General features: G+C 45.5%; 1 protein-coding gene across 2 annotated transcripts; it reads left to right on the forward strand.

Annotated features, from left to right (window-relative positions):
* Positions 1-2,108: 2,108 nt before the first annotated feature.
* Positions 2,109-11,201, forward strand: naa30 (N-alpha-acetyltransferase 30, NatC catalytic subunit). Of its 2 annotated transcripts, XR_010805165.1 has the most exons (5): positions 2,109-3,252; positions 6,093-6,216; positions 6,472-6,527; positions 6,753-7,355; positions 10,693-11,201. XR_010805165.1 is itself a non-coding variant. In XM_066694341.1 (4 exons), exons 1-4 carry the CDS (start codon positions 2,317-2,319, stop codon positions 6,888-6,890), a joined length of 1,254 nt encoding a protein of 417 aa, XP_066550438.1. In that variant the 5' UTR covers positions 2,109-2,316; the 3' UTR covers positions 6,891-11,201. The 2 variants fall into 2 exon arrangements, 1 of the variants encoding a protein (XP_066550438.1); XM_066694341.1 differs by having other exon boundaries at positions 6,753-11,201.
* Positions 11,202-18,146: the final 6,945 nt, after the last annotated feature.

Here is an 18,146-nt window from a genome sequence, read left to right on the forward strand (position 1 = left end):
ACCAATTGCTCACACAGCCTTTGGCTCCCTTTATGTGAGAGCATGGGACAGCAGCTACTGTAGCCTCTGAGCTGCTTTCTCTTTCGCCTGAGTAAAGGACGCTGTGTGCACTGAACTGGAAACGGGACTTTTCTGAAGCATGGGAGCAGCTGTGGACAATCTGGACAATATTATACTCTTGCCTGATGGGGTATGTGCAATGACCAATCAATGATTTGGTCACTATCTAGCTGAAAGCCCATTCATTGTTAAGTAAAGAAACCAGTGCTAAGAAAAAGCTCGGTAAGACACCATATTAACGAATTACTTGTTGTGTGCTTTAAAGAGCTGAAAGAAACTAAACAAACAATGCTAATGAAAAAAGGAATGATACCATTCCAAACTGCATGCCCTGGTCTGCCTCATCATTCTGCAGGAACTCACGCAAGAGCACACAGGCGGGGTGGGGGATAATAAACAGGTTCTGGGAGGATGGGGTGTTAAACGAAGCTTTGGTCTCCACACAAACTCAGCAGAGCACACCTATCAGCACCCACAGCATCCCCCCCATTACAGAGTCAGTCAATATTTAGAAGTCCAAGGCAGGGAGCGCATCGACGCCTCACCGGCACATTAAGAGTGGAAATTGATTCTGGAGAAAGGTGATTATGAATACCCGGGGCAAATTGACTAGGGAGCGGCTAACCAACTGGAGAAGCCGCTCGGAGATGCAGGCCGTGCTGCTGATAAAACTTTGCAAACAATTAACAGTAAGACAAATGAGCTGGAGGGAAAACAAACACGGCGCTTCTTGTGGAAATGTGAGCTGTGTGACGGGACTAAACTGGCACGGCACAGGTCTCTTTGCTGCTGCTTTTAAACTGGGTCTTTAAATGAGGCAAAACCCATCTTTCTGGCCAATCCAAATGATGATGTTATTTTGTAGTGTACTAGAACTTGGATTTGTGATTTATAGACTTTCTCAGTCAACTACATTTTACATCACTACACTACATCACTCATACAAGAACAGACAGAGAAGATGTTTCCAACCCACAGCCCATATGCATTGGAAAATAGAATATACCATATACATTTATAGCTACCTCCCCCCAGGCAGGTGTTAAACCAACGTACACAGACTGAATAGGATATACAACTGTAACTTGTATACACTTGCGTAACTCACAGCAGGCTTCTGTAGAAATCCAGGATGCTTTCTGCTATTTCATAAAATCCTAAATCTACAAGCTTTTCTCTGGTTTAATAACAGCCATTAAATATGTGTGTTATCAAAAAAACAAAGTAGCCAGTAGTATTTTTCATTGACTATGGCCTAGCCTGCACTGCCCTCTGTTGGTGGCTGTCTTTCGGTACATGAATGCATTTTCGTAATGGGATGCGGCGGGGTATAATTTACTTTAGGCCCTAGGTTCTTCTTGTCTGGGCTTGTGAATCTGCTTGGCTTCTACTGCTCCACGACTCTCATCACTAACGAGCAAAACACACTGCCCACTGTGGCAGCTCAATAGATCTCTATTGCTGGTACAATCACTGTCTTCAACTGACGAATGAGTGTAGGACCTCCAGTGAAAGTCTTATTTGAATGTGATCAGCTCCTGAAGCTGTTCTGGGGCAATTGCTCTGATTGGATCGGAAGAACCCAACACTCCACTATAAAGATCAGTTTGCTTTGCTACAAATCATGAGGCCAATTAAACTGTTATATCCATTTTCTGCATTCGGTTAATCATGTATTTATTTATATTTACAGATGCATAATAAACACATGTATAATTACATTTCCACTGCACAAGAGAGTGAATGCAAAAGTGAATCTGAATATGCATTACAATATGATTAAAGTATGACATAAATGAATAAAATCACAATCTGTACATTATGCTTATTGCTGTGGTTTAGAATCAAATTATGAAATACACCTTAACTTATACAGCTATGTAATACACTTAATGCATATGAGTGATGAATTGTGAATTGTGCGGGCAGTGCAACAAGGCCACACTCACCCCCCCTGCTGGCCGCAGGTCGCCGGCTCTTCATTGGAAATCATGGCTCCCACGAGTGTCGTAAAGTGCCTCCTCCCCCTTGCTGCCGCACTGGCGATCGGTCCACTTTCCGGCAGCGGGGAGCAGGGAAGCCGAGGGTAGAGAGACGGGTAACGAGCAGAGGAGACCCGAGCTAGCACAAGAAAAACTGAAATATTTTAAACGTTATCCTCGGAGAGGAAGGGCGCCACTTTCACCCGCCCCTCATCCCGAGGATCTCCCGTTCGTGTTTCCTTTTCGTTCCCATTTTTCCCCTGAATGAAGTGGGATGGCTGCGGTGCCGCCTGGGCCTAGCGCGCTGCCTGCATCCCCGGCCGAGAGTATTCCCTTCCCCGGGGCTGGGTGCGCCGTACCCGGGGAAGGGGAGGAACGAGGCTGCGGACGAGGAGATACCACGATCCCCGGAGCAGGACAACAGCAACAGATATGTGAGGGGAAAGGGGCGAGCAAAGGTACCCAGAACCACCTGTACTCCCACCCGGCAGCCCTCCACTTCCACACACAGACACAGCAGCAACTCAACGGCTTAATCAGCTCCGCAGAGGACGGCCTCCCGTGCACCCACCCGAACCGTCTCCACAGCCACCACCACCACCCGGCGCACAGGCCGCCTGACAGCCCGGGGGGGCTCACCGACCACTGTGACAGCACCGGCGGGGCTCGGGGTGGCGCCCCGGAGAACAACAACGTGAGCGACAGTAACAACCGCGACTGCCAGCAACAGTGTCCCCAGCAGAACCACTCGTTTTCCAACAACAACAACATCAACAGCATGCTGGCCCTGGCGAGGACGGAGCCCGGCTCCATCCAGCTCGCAGCAGAGGAGACGGGTAGGAAAGGCGAGCACGGCAGAACTGAACCCCGGCCTTCCCCCGCTGACCCCCCGGACGGGGAGAAGGCGGAGGATGGGGAAGGCCTCGGGACGCAGGGGGCTGGAGTAGAGTTAGCGACCGCCCTGGATGCCGCTGGCACCTCGCAGGCGCCGGTGTCGGAGATGGCCAGGTTGGGTCTGAACAGCTCGCCTGAGGAGGAGGAGGAGGAGGAGGAGGAAATGGATGAGGAAGGCTCGATCCAGTACGTGCGCTACGAGTCCGAGCTGCAGATGCCGGACATCATGAGGCTGATCACCAAGGACTTGTCGGAGCCCTATTCAATTTACACCTATAGGTACTTCATCCACAACTGGCCTCAGCTCTGCTTTCTGGTACGTACAGAATCGCCTGTAAAACGAGTTGTGTGTGTGTGTGTTGGGGGGTAAGTCATATAACATCTGTATTAATAAGAGTTAGTCGTGTGGCCCAGACAGGCCCTTGTAAGGCGCTGATCTGGCACATGTCGCTGCTGTGGTTAACAAGATCAAAGTTTTTAGTATTAAACTGTTAGTGTGTAACAGTCTTTGTTTCAAGCTGTAATTAATTCTCATGTAACAAGTATATGATCTATGTGACTAAACACCTGTGCAGTACTGATGCTCCAAAGCCTGTCCTGTATTTCAGTTGTAGTTTTGTCAAAGCCCCTCTTTCTTTTCAGACTTGATTTTGATTTTTTTTTTCTTCCTCCTGCTTCTAATTAATTAATTATATATATAGTAGGATGTATATGCGAGTTGCTTGGTTTCTTTTATGAACCACTATTTCCTGATTGGTCTTTGAAGCCTTAGCATATCTGTACTCTGAAGGCAAGAATGACAAGGGCAAATGCCTTCATAAAGGGGCTTGTGAAATTAAAGGGCAAGAAGATATCACAATCGATGTTTGCTGATAACATAAGACCTCTGTCACTATAGAGTATATTTGAGTTTGTCTAGGAAATCACCCAAACAGAGCAATGGGATGGTGGTTTTCATATACTACTGCATACATCATGAAATCCTGTTTTCAACACACATTTTGTTGTTGTTAGCAGGCTGTGTGTTTTCTCTCTGCCGAGCTTTTGATGACCAGTGGATTAACTTGCACACAATCCCCCCTTTGCTCTTCTGTACACAGCAAAATATCCATACTGTTTGTGCAGCAGTGTGCTCTTTTGATCACTTTTGCGAGTTTCACCCTGGCAAAAAATCTAAATATGGCCATTCATTCATTCACTTTCCTGATAAAGAAGCACTTTGTTTCAGTAGTCTGTTTAGTCAGTATTAAATGTGCTGTCTCTGTGAATGTAAAGTGTTTTGTGACATTTACAGATCCAGGTTTTCCCTTTGACATCTACTTTATTTATTCATCTGCTTTCTTTACATGAATCTTATATTAAAAATGATCTCTGGTTCTAATAACAGACCACATCCATCCTTTGTAATACATACTGATGAGGTGGGTGTGTAGCTTGGAGCAGGAAAAACAGGTTGTTCTTAAACAGCAAGTGATAAGAATCTTTTACCACCAGGAAAATGGCAATATTTGTATTAGAAGATGTAAAAAGCTGGTGGGGGATACTTTGCTATGCACATGCATAGAAAGCACATGCAAAATGCTTGATTGGTCTTTCCTTGAGTGAATCCAAGAAGGCATGGCGTTCACACTGAAGGACTTTGAAACTTTGTGGCTTCTGGCTGTTATGGCGTTGCTAAGATTTTGAGATTGGCACTCGGAAGACAAAGACTAATATCACATCCGGGGAAAACCTTAAATAAGTATGGCTTAAAGGTGAAAATTGTGTCTGAATGACTTCTTAAATGTAAATGTATGAAGACTAAATTAATTAACCTATATTTTATCAGCATTGTGTACACTTAATTGTGTTCCTCATGACATGGGAGGCAGTGCCAGTAGATGGCACGAGCGCCTCCTCTCACAGCTGATGGCGGTACACCCCAGCTCGGATCACTCCAGGGCTGGAGCCAACGGACTCCACTGCAATCAGCCGGTTTATGTGCTGAATCAGTCATGTGCACCGCAGCCCCAAGGCAACTAGGCTGAGACTACCTGATTCATTTCACTCTGGATGCCTGGAGCTTGTTTGAAACCCTGGCTATCAGCCTACCCTTCTCTTTCGTGCTACTGGAGGCTGCAGCGTGGACACTAATCAAATGTTTTTCTCTGTCATTCCTCAAGTTGGACAAACAAAATGAGAAAACAGACACACAAGCTATTTGCACGGGAAAATGCTATAGAGAGCGGATGCCAGGCCTGTTGGCTACAGCCTGTTCCTGTGACAGTCTCCCTACTGGGCCTGAGCTGTGGCTAAACCCAACTGAGCCCGACTGACCAGAGCACAGCGCTGCTTACAGTGCAGGTTTGCAGACATGAGCAAAGAACCCCAAAAAAAACTGCAGCAATATAACATTCAGTGCTGCTTAGGGTTTTCGGTTTTTGTGCAGCCATTGTAATATCCTATACAGTGAACACTAGCTTCAGTTTGTATTTTCCATTAATTAGTATACTGTTGTGTATGTATCCTCTTTTAAAGCCTCAACAACTGAAATGAAGCTTACGTGAAACCTTTCATTTTGATTGTCACCAATCTGACCCCAAGCTCTGAAACATTGCAGTGTTTTGTACCTTTTTAATATTAGCGACAAATGAATATTCTGTGCATATTCAAACCATGTTGCAACTTGCGAATATTGATTAGTGATACCTTAGTGAAAATCTAGTTTAAAAAGAATCTTAAAAACAAATCTGCACTCATTAGTACCAAAAATGGTTTAGTTTTTAAACTGTGCTACTCATGCTAGTCTGTCATTCACCTCAGTGGTCGGGCTCTTAGCTCCACAGAGAGGAACTCCCGAAGTCCATTGAAACCAGTGTGTAACTTTAATTGAGAGGGGATCGAGTTTCCAAAGGAATGAGATGGCAACTATATATAAGCTGGTCCCGCTGTCCTAATGCAGGGTAATGGAACCCCGCTAGGCAGTGACTTTCTCTTCTGGGCACTTCTAATGCAGGCTGGTTATGTTAGTCAGCCATGACTTGCCCTGACTTTCTAACCCTGTATGACACGGCAGCTGTCTCCAGCAGGCAACTGTCTGTCCACGGGGGCACTTGCTCTCCGGGTGGAACGTGCTGACCAGGGTGTCTTCTCTGTGTTGTTACGTGTGCCCCACAGGCGATGGTGAGGGAGGAGTGCGTGGGCGCCATTGTGTGCAAGCTGGACATGCACAAGAAGATGTTCCGGCGAGGTTACATTGCAATGTTGGCGGTGGACTCCAAATACCGGAGGAAAGGCATCGGTAAGCACACGTTCGGCCAGCCAGGGGGCGCCGCTCTGACGCTGTAGTAGCTGTATTGACATACTGTCCTGCGACGGGTGGCTCATTTGACTTATGAAGTGCAATAACTTGTTTTGTTTTGTGTCTTCCCCCCCATGAAATTGCGTGTGTTGGGATTTTCAGACTTCCATCTGTCACTCGGCGAGCAGCGTTATTCCCACATTGTGCCAGCCCTCTGTCACCCACTGCCATTATAGCTGTCCCTCTCCGTTTCAGGTACCAATCTGGTGAAGAAGGCCATCTATGCCATGGTAGATGGAGATTGTGATGAGGTATGCTCTGCAACAGACTGCAGAATTGTTTGAATTGGATTTTAAAGATAATATATACAGTGTGGATGTCTTTAAGCACTGTGTGAAATAGTTGTCAGGAATGATTTTCACTAGCCCGGTCATGTTTCTGAGTTGCCTGGATGTTCTGTAGTGTTGGGAGAACAACAGTGAAGTGGAATTTTAATATGGTCTTTTTTTTTTTTTTTTCCTTCCCCTCCAATACAGGTGGTGCTAGAAACCGAGATTACTAACAAGTCGGCTCTGAAACTGTATGAGAACCTGGGCTTTGTGAGGGACAAGCGGCTCTTCCGATACTATTTAAATGGGGTGGACGCACTGCGGCTCAAACTGTGGCTTCGTTAGCAGGGCCCTCCCCTCTCTTAACCCAGCCTGGACACAGGTTCAAGGAACAAGCTTCTTCTCAACGGAAAAACAAAACAAAAACAAACCAACAAAAAAAGGAAACAAGTGAAAAAAAGCTGAAACTATAAAGAGTTTAAAATATATATAAAAAAAAAAAGAGAGAGAAAGAAAGAGATTATTGAATTGAGTGGACACCTGGGTGCAGAAATCCTCCCTGCCGCGCTGTGCGGTGTGCTCCTCGCGGCCCGGGCCGGCGGACTCTCGCTGCTGCGCGTTTCGTGGGGATTCCGCGCACGTCCCGTCGCACGGAATGCTGGGGACTGCAGGGGCCGCAGCAAGGGCCACATGGGGCCACACGGCCAAGCAGAACTGCCTCCCACACGTTAAACCAGTCCGATACCACGCTCCTTCTGACTTTTAATTTTTTGTTTTGTTTTTACAAATAAAATGCAGAACATACAGCAGGTAAAACCGCCTACAGCAACATCTTGACATTTTTGGAAACTGATTTTTATTGTTTTTTTCTTTTTTTTTCTTTTACTTTGTGTGTTGGGGTGAGTGTGTGAGTGTGTTTGTATACGTATGTATGTGTGAACGTGTGTCTATATGTAATTGGGTGTTTTGTTGTTTTTCTTGAGTGTTGTGAGAGCATACTGGAAAAGTGCTCCATTATACATGGGAATCCTGCTGGCCGGTCAGTGTCTCACAGTAGGAGAACGAGCGCACACTCAGGCACGTGCAGAATTAAATAATGGGTTTGAATACAAATTAATATATATTCTATAAAAGTACCTTCTGACGTCTGTCTGGGGGAAAATGGGCAAGTCATAGCTGCACAGTGGTCGGTTATTTTCCCCAGATCTAATCTTAGTAGATGGATATATTTTTCCAGATTGGGATAGTATGAAACCCACCGTTCTCCTCTTAATTGTGTTGGGATTCTCTCTGGGGGATCTGTAACCATGTATTTAGGGGACACAAGCTGTGGCCAATGTTTTTAGAAACCTGCAGTTTATAAACTACTAGGTGACAGCTGGCATTCAAAAGTGAAAGCAATTTAAGAGTTTGGTTTCCCTCTAAATGCAACACTTTTTTTTTAAACATATCACAAGGAATAGTCACCCGTGGATGAGAATGTCATGACTAATAGGATGTAAAAGATGCTGCATTAGAGACGTGCACTCTGTCCTGATTGGGCTGCTCTTTCTTTTGTGACTGTGATGGCAGAACTGATATTGGCAGCTGTGAACGTGGCAAGCTGTATTGGAGCCGCCCCAAATGAGTGAAATAATTTTGGTGCATATTCCTCTTTTCTGGGTCAGTCCCGTCCCCCGTCCCCCGTCCCCCCCAATGATATATATTAGTTTCACCCTTGATTTCTGTGTCCAGTAGCTCCTCCCAAACTGATCGCCTCTCAACGAGAGCCAGGCAGAGTTCTCGCACAAATGGAATTGGCGTTCTCCCTTTTGATTGGTCCTCCTGAGAGTAACCCTTTTGTTTTCAGTAAGCTATGGACTTCTGATCGGAAGACAGAACCTGCCTCAAATCGTTTTAAGCATTTTAAAGTAAAACCCCAAAATGCAGAAGAGATGGACTTCTCTTGCTGGCAAATAATAAAATTATGCATTTATGGCTGCTTTTGAAGTTTTAATTTTTTAATTTTATTAGTTCCAGAATTATGTTCTTATGCACTTCAATTCCTTCTTGCTGGTGTGTGGGTCTGTTCATATATGTATGTATGTGAGTCTGTGCTTACTGTGTCCTGATTACACTTGCTGACGCTCCTCTAAGTCCTCAAACTCCTTACACTTTATGAGGTGGTGTCACACCTGTCCACTGCCTTCTTTATATCTGCCGCTGTGACTAGAGCAGCTCTTAGTGTTCGCAGGTCTTGGTTCCTACAGGGATTATGTTGCATCTTCTGAGCGAACTTCGAATCTCCATGGTCTAACAAGAAAAGAAAGCATATCAATGAAGTATGCAGGGCACTCTCTAATTAGCACTGATCCCCAATTCAAGGGATGGCTATGAAAACAATTGGCTTGTATCTGATCGCTACTGAGTATCTGCTCCCTGTGCAGCCACGAGGAAGGTCTGACATTTTCTACACATTTATTGCAAGGTGTATCAATATGATGAAGGCTTCACTGAACTGCAGTGCTGTTTCTTGTCAGATGGATTTGTACTATATTTTTGTGATTAGTGCCAGACATTCCTTGTAAAGAAAATACAACCATTTGCACATCAGACAGCCACGCTATACATTTACATTTCTGTTATTCACCCCGGTTCAGCAATTCAGGGAGCTTTTCAACGACATTCTCATGTTACATTTACTTAATGCTTTGTTTTGCCATCACTGAGGTTATTAGGGAAATTGTCATACTCATCAGAAGATGGGAGGTGCTATGTTAAAGCAGCTTTATGTCGGGCTGTTACAATAGTCTGTCCGTCTGCTCTTACGTACAGTTACTGCCCAAAGACAGATGCATGCCTGGGGTTCGGTGGGCTTCGTAGATGCAGCCCTGGGGGGTGATCCTAAGGTGCTTGCATCAGCACTGTCGGGTGCAGTGGCAACACCTTTCTAGGAATTCACTTGTTCACATATTGTGTGTCACTGACAGGTGGTAAGGGAACAGGTATGCTCTTGTACCCACAGGCTCGTGAATTAGGAGGCAGTATATACTGCATGTACGTTGTACAGTACATGTATGTGTGTGTTAGTGAGAGTGCTTGAGAGATTACACCACCTTTATGTTTGTTTTCTTTTTGGCTTTTTTTTGTGTTCTTTTTTTGTCCCCCCCCTTCTATGCTTTGTAATTGGAACCTCAGTTGTTCCCCTAAAGAAGGCATTGTGTACCTCGCAGGTGTGGGGTTGGGTAGAAAGTATTTTTGTTTCAGTTGTTTAGTTCTCGGAGGTGCACTCATTCCCCTTTCTCTGTGCTCGGCCGCTGTCAGATTATTCTCGACGGAGCTCCCTTTATCTGCTCCAACCAACATGTTCGTACTAGAGGAGGAAATGCGAGAGGCTGGCTTGTGGTAAAACACCCTTCTCCTTGGAAAGGCACGTGTTGAGCTTGGTGTTGGCACTTGCTGGTGCAGATTAATAGGATGTGAATGCAGGATTTGAACAAGGTCCCATGTCCTGCTTTGTAACTGTACTGGTGCAAGCCTGTAAGAGCAGAGCGCACACTCTGTGAAGCTAAATGCTCAGGAACACAAACCTCACACACGCACTGGCTTTTCCAAGTTGGCCGGCACAGGGCTGTTCTCTATTATCACCTATACTATACAGTAGTTACAGAGAGGTCTACTGTCACTTTATAATTTTACAAATGCGTGCCTAGTGGATTAAGAAGACGGAAAATCGACATCAAGACCCTACCTGTATCTACCAACCAGTATTACATAATTCATGATTATATTGTGTTCAGCGTACCTTGCAGCTGCAGTTCAACGGGCATCTGCAGCTCAGCGTTTAATGGCAGAATTATTCTATTTTCAGGAAGCTAATGGAGCCTCATTTAGTATCAGGCATTTGCATGCTTTTGATGTAGCGTTCATCAGAAGCATTTCTTGAAATCCATGAAATGAAAAACGTCACTCTGCTTCCAAAATGTTTTGACATGGGTTTTATTATTCTCTCTCTCTCTCTCTCTGGTGTGATGCTATATAATATAAAAACACATCCACAAAAACTGTCACACTAGTTTTCACTTTCACTACGGATTTAAAGTTCTCTGGAAAGATGCAAATGAGACGTAAATGTCATCAAGGTAAATTATCGCTAAATCCTTTACAGGTACAGACGGCAGCAGTCATTGTGGCCCTTAATGCCCGTCCCGACTGAAGCGTGTGTGGCAGCTCGATTAAAAGTGGAGCTGGGAACTAAAGCTGGCATTCGCATCCTGTAGCTGTCTGCACCCGTCACCGCCAGACAAAGCCGGGCCGATACACAGCCCTGAGATGGAGAACTAAAGGGAGGCCTGTCCTTCTCTGGTGCAGATAGCAGCAGCTGGGGGGGCGAAGAGACAGATTAGGGATCTGTAACTTTGATAGATGTGTTTTGTTTGGGGGGAAAGGGGTTGGCTTGCATGTGAGTTTTATTTTTTATTCCCCCTCTCTCCCTGCCCTACATTTTTATTTTATGGACTTTAAATAAAATGTCTTGTGAGATATCTTTTTATTTAAAGGAAAAAAAATGAATTTGGTAATAAATTATTCTTTTTTTATTTTCTTGCAATAATGTGGCTACTTTCCCCAGAATGAGAGCTTGTAATGTAAGGTTTTGGTAAAATAATGATTGATTGATTTCTATTGTGGTGTTCTCTTTTGTGTTCGCGTTGTGGAAGGGGTTTTCTGGCTGGGGTTCGGCCGAGTTCAGCGGGGGGCTTTAAAGGGGGAAACCTTAGACTCCACAAACACTGCATAGAGTTGGAGTTCACAAATTCTTCTTCCGCTCAAAAAGATGAACAGAAGGGCACATTAAATAGATCAGAGTAATTCTCCTTTTGGACAATTGATGTGATTGTGGAATTGATCCTCCTAAAGATTTTTAATAACATTTTTAAATTAGACACTCTTTTATACACGTATATAAAAGAGTATATGATCGATTAGATCGATCTGTTTAGATGTGCCCTTCCACTTGAATTCCTTTATCACAGTGTTGTGCCTGTGGGATTTATTTTTAAGTAGAGTCAGTGAATGTTTCCAACATTACATAACAGCTGCTACTTTTCACCCCCCCCTACAGAAAAATAAAAAATCGAACTTCACTTGTCATCTGAAAGGTAAAACTGGCATCTCTGCTTACGCTTTAATTGGGCAGTCATAACAACACACAGGTCCTCCTCACACACAAACAGGGCATGTGACGGCCCATAACGGCTTTAATTGGACAGTTTTCTTTTTTCTTTTCATCTGCAGTTTCACAATGATCACTAGGTGGCACCATATACTGAGGATTGAAATCTTCTATTATTTAAACCTCTGTATTAGAACATGATCTTGATTTTGACCCACCTTCGTTTCTCTTCACACGTCTGTTGATGATAAGCATGATTTCAATCCAGAACGTTCCAAATGCCGCGTCGCCTCATTGTCAGGAATGGAAAAGGAAGCGTGCTCGAGAACACCTGAGTAATGCTTTGTCATGCTAATCGCGTTAGCTGTGGAAATTAGAAACACAATCAAGAATATGCATGGGGGAGATTAATTTCCTTTATACAGGGGGATGCACAGAGAATAAACCCACACCTAGTTAATTACCCGTTCCTCCACAGCAAAAGAAACAATAGATCTCTCTCCGTCTCTTGAAAAATATCAGGGTGCCGTTTGAGCATTAAGATTAAAAATAGAACCGTTCCTAAAACAAAGCTAAGCATTATTAAATAAACAAAGCACACATGAGAAAATCCATAAAATAAGCAAACTGAAGTGTGTGCAGTTCAATCTCATAGTATTAAGCAGAATGCACATGCTTCTCCTATTTTTACATTTGTTTACCCCCACGTAATTAATCCATTTGGCAAATACAAAAAAAAAAAAGCAAGCAAAGCTACTCAGAAGACCAGTCTTAGTTTTTTTGTAGACCCTTATATTTTTGCACTCCCTGTCGGCGATCACATATTTCTATTTGGGCTAGAAGTCAAGGTCCAGCTGGCTCTCGAATGTGGGAATGAGCTCAGGCCTGGTTCTAGTCAATCTCCTGTGCATTCGGCCTCCTCCGCCCTGGGGCTTGGGTTCCCAGTCCTCCCGTTCCCCCAGGCGAGACCTCTTTTCTTCCTCCCAGGGAGAGTCTGAGAGCCCTGCCCCCACCTCCTCTCGATTCCCAGCCACCCTCCTGGGACTCAGAGCGCAGTGTTGATCTATTTTCCAGTCTAGCATCCAGGATTTTGTTTTTCCCAGTCCCGGTTTAGTCGGCCTCTGGAGGGTCTCTGCCCCGTCTGACCTTCCCTGCCCCCGTATTCTAGACCTTGGGGACCCAGCTTGTTTCCAGTCAGACCGGCCAGGACTGACCTGTCTCTGCTGCCCCCAATGCAATTCCTCACTGCTGGAACAGTGCTGTGGGTGAGTCTTGGCCTGCTCCCACTCGGGAAGCCTGGGACTGGGCTGTGCTAGCTCCCCAAAGTCCATGCCTTCTCCACTGGAGGAGTCCCAGAAAATGTCTCTTTCGGCAGGCCTTTTCACAAGACGCACATGGCTTTTCACCTCCCCATCAGGTCCTTCATCTAACAGGATGAAACATACAAAAGGAGACACCAATTACATTCATTATTTATTTGTCATTTATGTTTGTCTGTCAGAAGATGAGTGGTTTGATGCAGCTGTTCCAGAATGGTCAAGACAAATTAAAGACTGCGGAGAGCCTAGCAGGACGAGTTGTGAGTACAGTGGGAGTAGTTTGTAAGGACGGCTGTGTGGTGAGACAGTGGGGATCCTGCCTACAGTTCTCTTTGTATTGATTTTATTTTAGCTGTCTTATTAGCTGCAGCCTGTCGGGAATGGGCTGTTGTCTCACCACTGCCAGTGCAGTCTGCCCTCCTGTGATGCCCCCGGTCTGCACGCTGCAGCAGCTTTTGGACTTGTCGGCGCTGGGCTCGGCGCTGGGCTAGGCGCTGGTTGTGGCAGAGACGGCCGAGCGTAGCCTGGGCCTCCAGAACACCTGCCTGGCATCAGAGACAGAGAGAGAGAGAGAGAGAGAGGTAATCATCACAGCAGTTGTGAAACAGTTTTTTCTCAGACAGTGTGCTATTATGTTCAGTAGGGGTTGGTTTGTCCATCTGTTTGTTGGGGTATAATGGCCAGTATCCTAAAAGTCCATGGCTGCTCTGAGTGCCCTTCCCTGTGGACAGTACACAGTGCCTACTGGCCTTGCCCAGCTCTGCCCTGCCCAGGTTTCCACTTCAGCAAGTCAGTAATCGCCTCTCCTGGGACACACAGGCCAGGCTCACCGCACACAAGCTGTCTCACCCACGCAAGTGCACGATTCCACAGCAACTCACAACCACACACCCACAGCCAGACAATAAGGCATTCTCAGCTAGTGGGAGCACATATTTCAGGGCATTGAAAGATCTGGAGTGAGAAGTGTTTATGGGTTAGAAACTCTGCAGAGCATTTCTGTCACAGGGATGACTTCAGATAAGTCCAGCTTAAAGCACCCGAGTTTAAGTGGTGTCCGCTCTACCTACCATGCCATCTGTACCACAGCGCCCCTTCTGCCTGTGGCTGGGAGAGTGGAGAGCGGCCCCACCTCTCCGTCCTGTTTCCTGAAAAATAGAGAGGGAGAGTGAGGGGTATATATGGACCACATTTACATACAAGGAACCAGATAGAGATGTATAATATAATATGACAGAGCTGAGACAATGGGGCATCTTACCAGCACTGTGTGATTGGCTGTCCCCTCTAGGAGGATTCCAGCTGTGGGTGTGGTTAGTGGTTGCAGTCCCTGCACATGAAACAACTATTTTAGGTCATCATGAGGTCACAGTCAATATGGAGACATGCACCTGCTCTGGACCAATCAGGAGACATTAGTTCCTCGTTATAGGCCCAAGGTGTTGTTAGATGTATCGCATTCTCACACATCCTATGCAGAGACACCGATGTGACATCTATACTGAGGTATGTTTAGTTAATGCTGTTATTGACTGTTCTCATGTTATTCTGAGTTACTATGCAACTGAACCCTACAAGGGAGCGATTTCTACATAAACCAAAATCTAAATCAAGGGGTTCTGCTCTCATCTTCATTGTATCATCAGTCAGATCTCTGCGTTAAAACAAAGCCAGTGCCTGGGCAGACAGTAGATAGTAAGAGTTTTGTCCTGTGTGCTCTGACCTGAGCTCTCCGGGGCGGGTGAGCCCGAATGATGCTGCTCCCCACACTGCTGCTGACTCGGGAGCCTGCAGGCGACAAGACACCGGGGTCCACACACAAGACACACATGCCAACATGCAGCTCTTGCACAACACAACAATGTAGTATAGTGTGCCACAGTGTAAACCATTTAAATAAGGCATTTTGTATTTGGAAACATTTGGAATTTGTGTTTGCTTTTTGTCATATTCCAACACAAGTAAGAACAGTCAACATTCTCTACAATAGATTGCAGAAATGTGGAACCCCCACAGAAAGCACTTCAAATAAAAACAAGATACAAAACTATATATATATATATATATATTACAAATGCTCTTGCTGAAAACGGCACTTACTAAGATCTCCCTGTCCACTTGCCTCAGACTGGCTGACCTGTAAGACCCACTCCCCTGTTCAAATTAGCAAAAATATCTCTGATCAAAATATTGCTACTTCCTTTATTTATCTATGTTCGTGTGCTTTTGCTTGTGTTATTACGGTGAGTGGACTCACATTCAGCTGCTCTGAAGCTGTGGGTGACGTTAGATGTACCTGCCGAGAGAGGGGAGAAGGTCAGGGGCACCTCCAGTCTCAGAGGCGGCAGCTCTGTGGTCCTCCTCCTTCCCAAACTGCCTTCCTCTTCTGGGCTGTCCTGCATGGGCTCTGAGGCGCAGTGTACTGGGATCCGGTTCGTTCCTCTCCTTCCGTGACTTCCTCTCTGGCTGGCAGGACTCCGAGATGGGGCAACCTGGGTCAGCTTGGTTCTGGAACTACGGTTGCCCATATTTTAGAATCCACCAGAGCTGAGCCTGTTTTTCTGTGGTTGACCTTGAAAGTCCTGGCTCTGCCCACAGTGCCTGCCACCCCCACACCTGCTAGTGCCTGATATTGTTAATCTAAGACTTTGAAAATGTCACCCCAGTCTCAGCGGTTTGGTTTTTGCTGACCAGTGCAGCCCTTACGGACTTCTCCCGAAATAAGACAAGTGTTCATTGAAGATTGCAGCTTTACATGGAAGTCCAGCACTGTTTGTGCCGCCGGCTCCTCTGCCCTCTGGACTCGGCAGACGGCTCTCAGAAGTTTGGCATTCTGGCAGCGACTGGGTCTGCTGATGGAGTCTGTCTGTGGTTTCTTACGCCAAAGATCCCAGCGTACTCCACACACCCAGCCTCACCTGATAATAAGATCCTGGTGCCGGGGCTCTGGTTCAGTTAGTCAGTAACGGGAAACACAAAGAGCGAAGCGTGTAACAGAAGAGTTTACCTTCCGCACAGTGCGGGGTGTCCTTGTGTCCCTCTGTGTGTCTTTCGGAGTGCCCGTGTCCCACAGCCCCCTACTGTAACTCTCTCCTAGGGCAGGTTGTCCTTCCTCTACTAGATTAATTATTGTCATTGGTGTTTTCAGTTAATGAAGCAGGTCTGTCTCTCTCTCTCTCCCTCTCCTCTAACTTTCTCTTCTTCACCCCAATGAGCTGAGTTTCTATGGTAACTCCTTCCCCACAGGTTAGATTGTAACTATGCTGAGTTAACGATTGAACCACTGCAAGTTTTTCATACTTTGACAATGCCTCCCCCACCCCCCTCTCTCTCTCTCTCTCCTTCCCTCTTGGGTATGGTGTGTGGTGAGTTTAGCGGTGAAAATACAGAATCTCAGTTTATTCTGGTTTGACTTCTCTGGGACTTTGAAATTGAAAACACCTGCCCGTTTTAGTCAAATTCTTGTTTTCTTTCCACAGAACTGGTGTATTTCTCGAGTCAATCAATCTCCTGCCACTGTGCTTTGAAACAGACTGGTACAGTGCCGCTTTATTGTCTGTGCTAAGGAACACAGACAGCTTTTACACAGAGGTGGTGTAGGAGTCTCTCTTTCTCAGTAGGTAGCTGTGATGAGAAGGACATGAAAATTATCCCCCCCCCCACCCACCCATCCCTCCACTTTCTCCCTCGGATTTAATGAAGCAGAGACGCTAGATTCTCCAAATCTGACACTTCAGCACACGCTTCATTAGAAAAGACAGTTCTCAGCACACTGTGACTGGCTGTCACAGACTGTGTGTGTGTGTGTCTGTCTGTCTGTCTGGAAAACGGCACAAATCTGGGCAATGCAATATTTTCATTTCCTGTCACAGCCAAGGCATATTGCTGTTCTTTTCCTGCATCCACAGTAGCAGGGTAGAGTTCAACAGTGAAAATGTATTTATTTATCTTCCATGAGCTTCATGATTTTCCATCACAGGCTTTATCCTTTCTTCAGTGTCTCCAGGAAGTAATTTAACTCTGAAAGTACTCCCTACTTAGTGTATCCATTGTGTGGATGACAATACCAAAACCACTTAAGGGTGATGTTTCAGGATTCAAGAGAAGACTGACTTTTCTATTTCCTACGGTGGGGCTCATTGTGTGAAGAAAATACTGTCACAGCAATTTTTTTTGTTTTTATAAAGTAACTATTTTAGGAGACCATAGATTAAATAACAAACAAGAAAAATAGCAATCCATCCCAATTATCTGTGAAAATAGCATTAAAACGTATAATCCCCCTTTTTAATTAATCTGTTTGCAAATGCTAAAAAGCAGGTTTGTGTGCACTGGAAACTTATGTTGGAAGACTTAAATCACAGCTATTCAATGATATGTTTATCCTTTGTGTTTGTAATGAAGGTATAGAATTCCTTCTGAATTGCACAGAGATTGGAATAGGAATCACTCTCACAGTAGCAGTATTTTTGTATCTGTTTAAAATGAAGGGCGTGTCCCATTTCCCTTTAACTAGAGCCTGATGGTGTCCTTGCTGAGGCAGGACGATTCCCCAGCTCCGGCGCCCAGCAGCGGGGGGGGGTCTCGGTGCAGCTGTGTGTGCCCGACCGCTTGCCAGGCTTACCGACGACTGGCACTCTATCACCGTGCAGCTGTGCCGTCTGCAGCCAGCTCACGGCGACAAACATACAGACCGACGCGAGACAAGCCTACACGGCGGCCAAGTGTAGAGTCAAGTCTGCTCGGTTAAATAACCAATGCAACACGAGGTTTGTGCTGTTCATGTCGATTGTGTTTGTATCATCCTGTGCATCTCATGAGCAAAAGCTTCGTATTACCAGGCTTGTTTGAGGAGCCCAACAGTCCTAAACAGAAGATTTAAGTAGGTAGATCTCTGTAAGCTGCAAGAAACAATCCAAACCTCTTCAGAGCTTCATAAACTACCCTGTGAAATGGATATTAATTTGAAGACAGTGATCTGATGAAACCGCAGCAAAAAGCAGCTGCCTAAGAGCATACAAGATATATCGTCAATGGTATTGCTACTGCGATTTGTTATGCAGCAGCTGAGATACCACTGAAGGCAACAACACAATGCACAAGCCTTCACCGAGCAAACAACTTTAGAGA

This window comes from Amia ocellicauda, chromosome 21, assembly GCF_036373705.1.
Source record: "Amia ocellicauda isolate fAmiCal2 chromosome 21, fAmiCal2.hap1, whole genome shotgun sequence".
In the NCBI taxonomy this organism is placed as follows: Eukaryota; Metazoa; Chordata; class Actinopteri; order Amiiformes; family Amiidae; genus Amia; species Amia ocellicauda.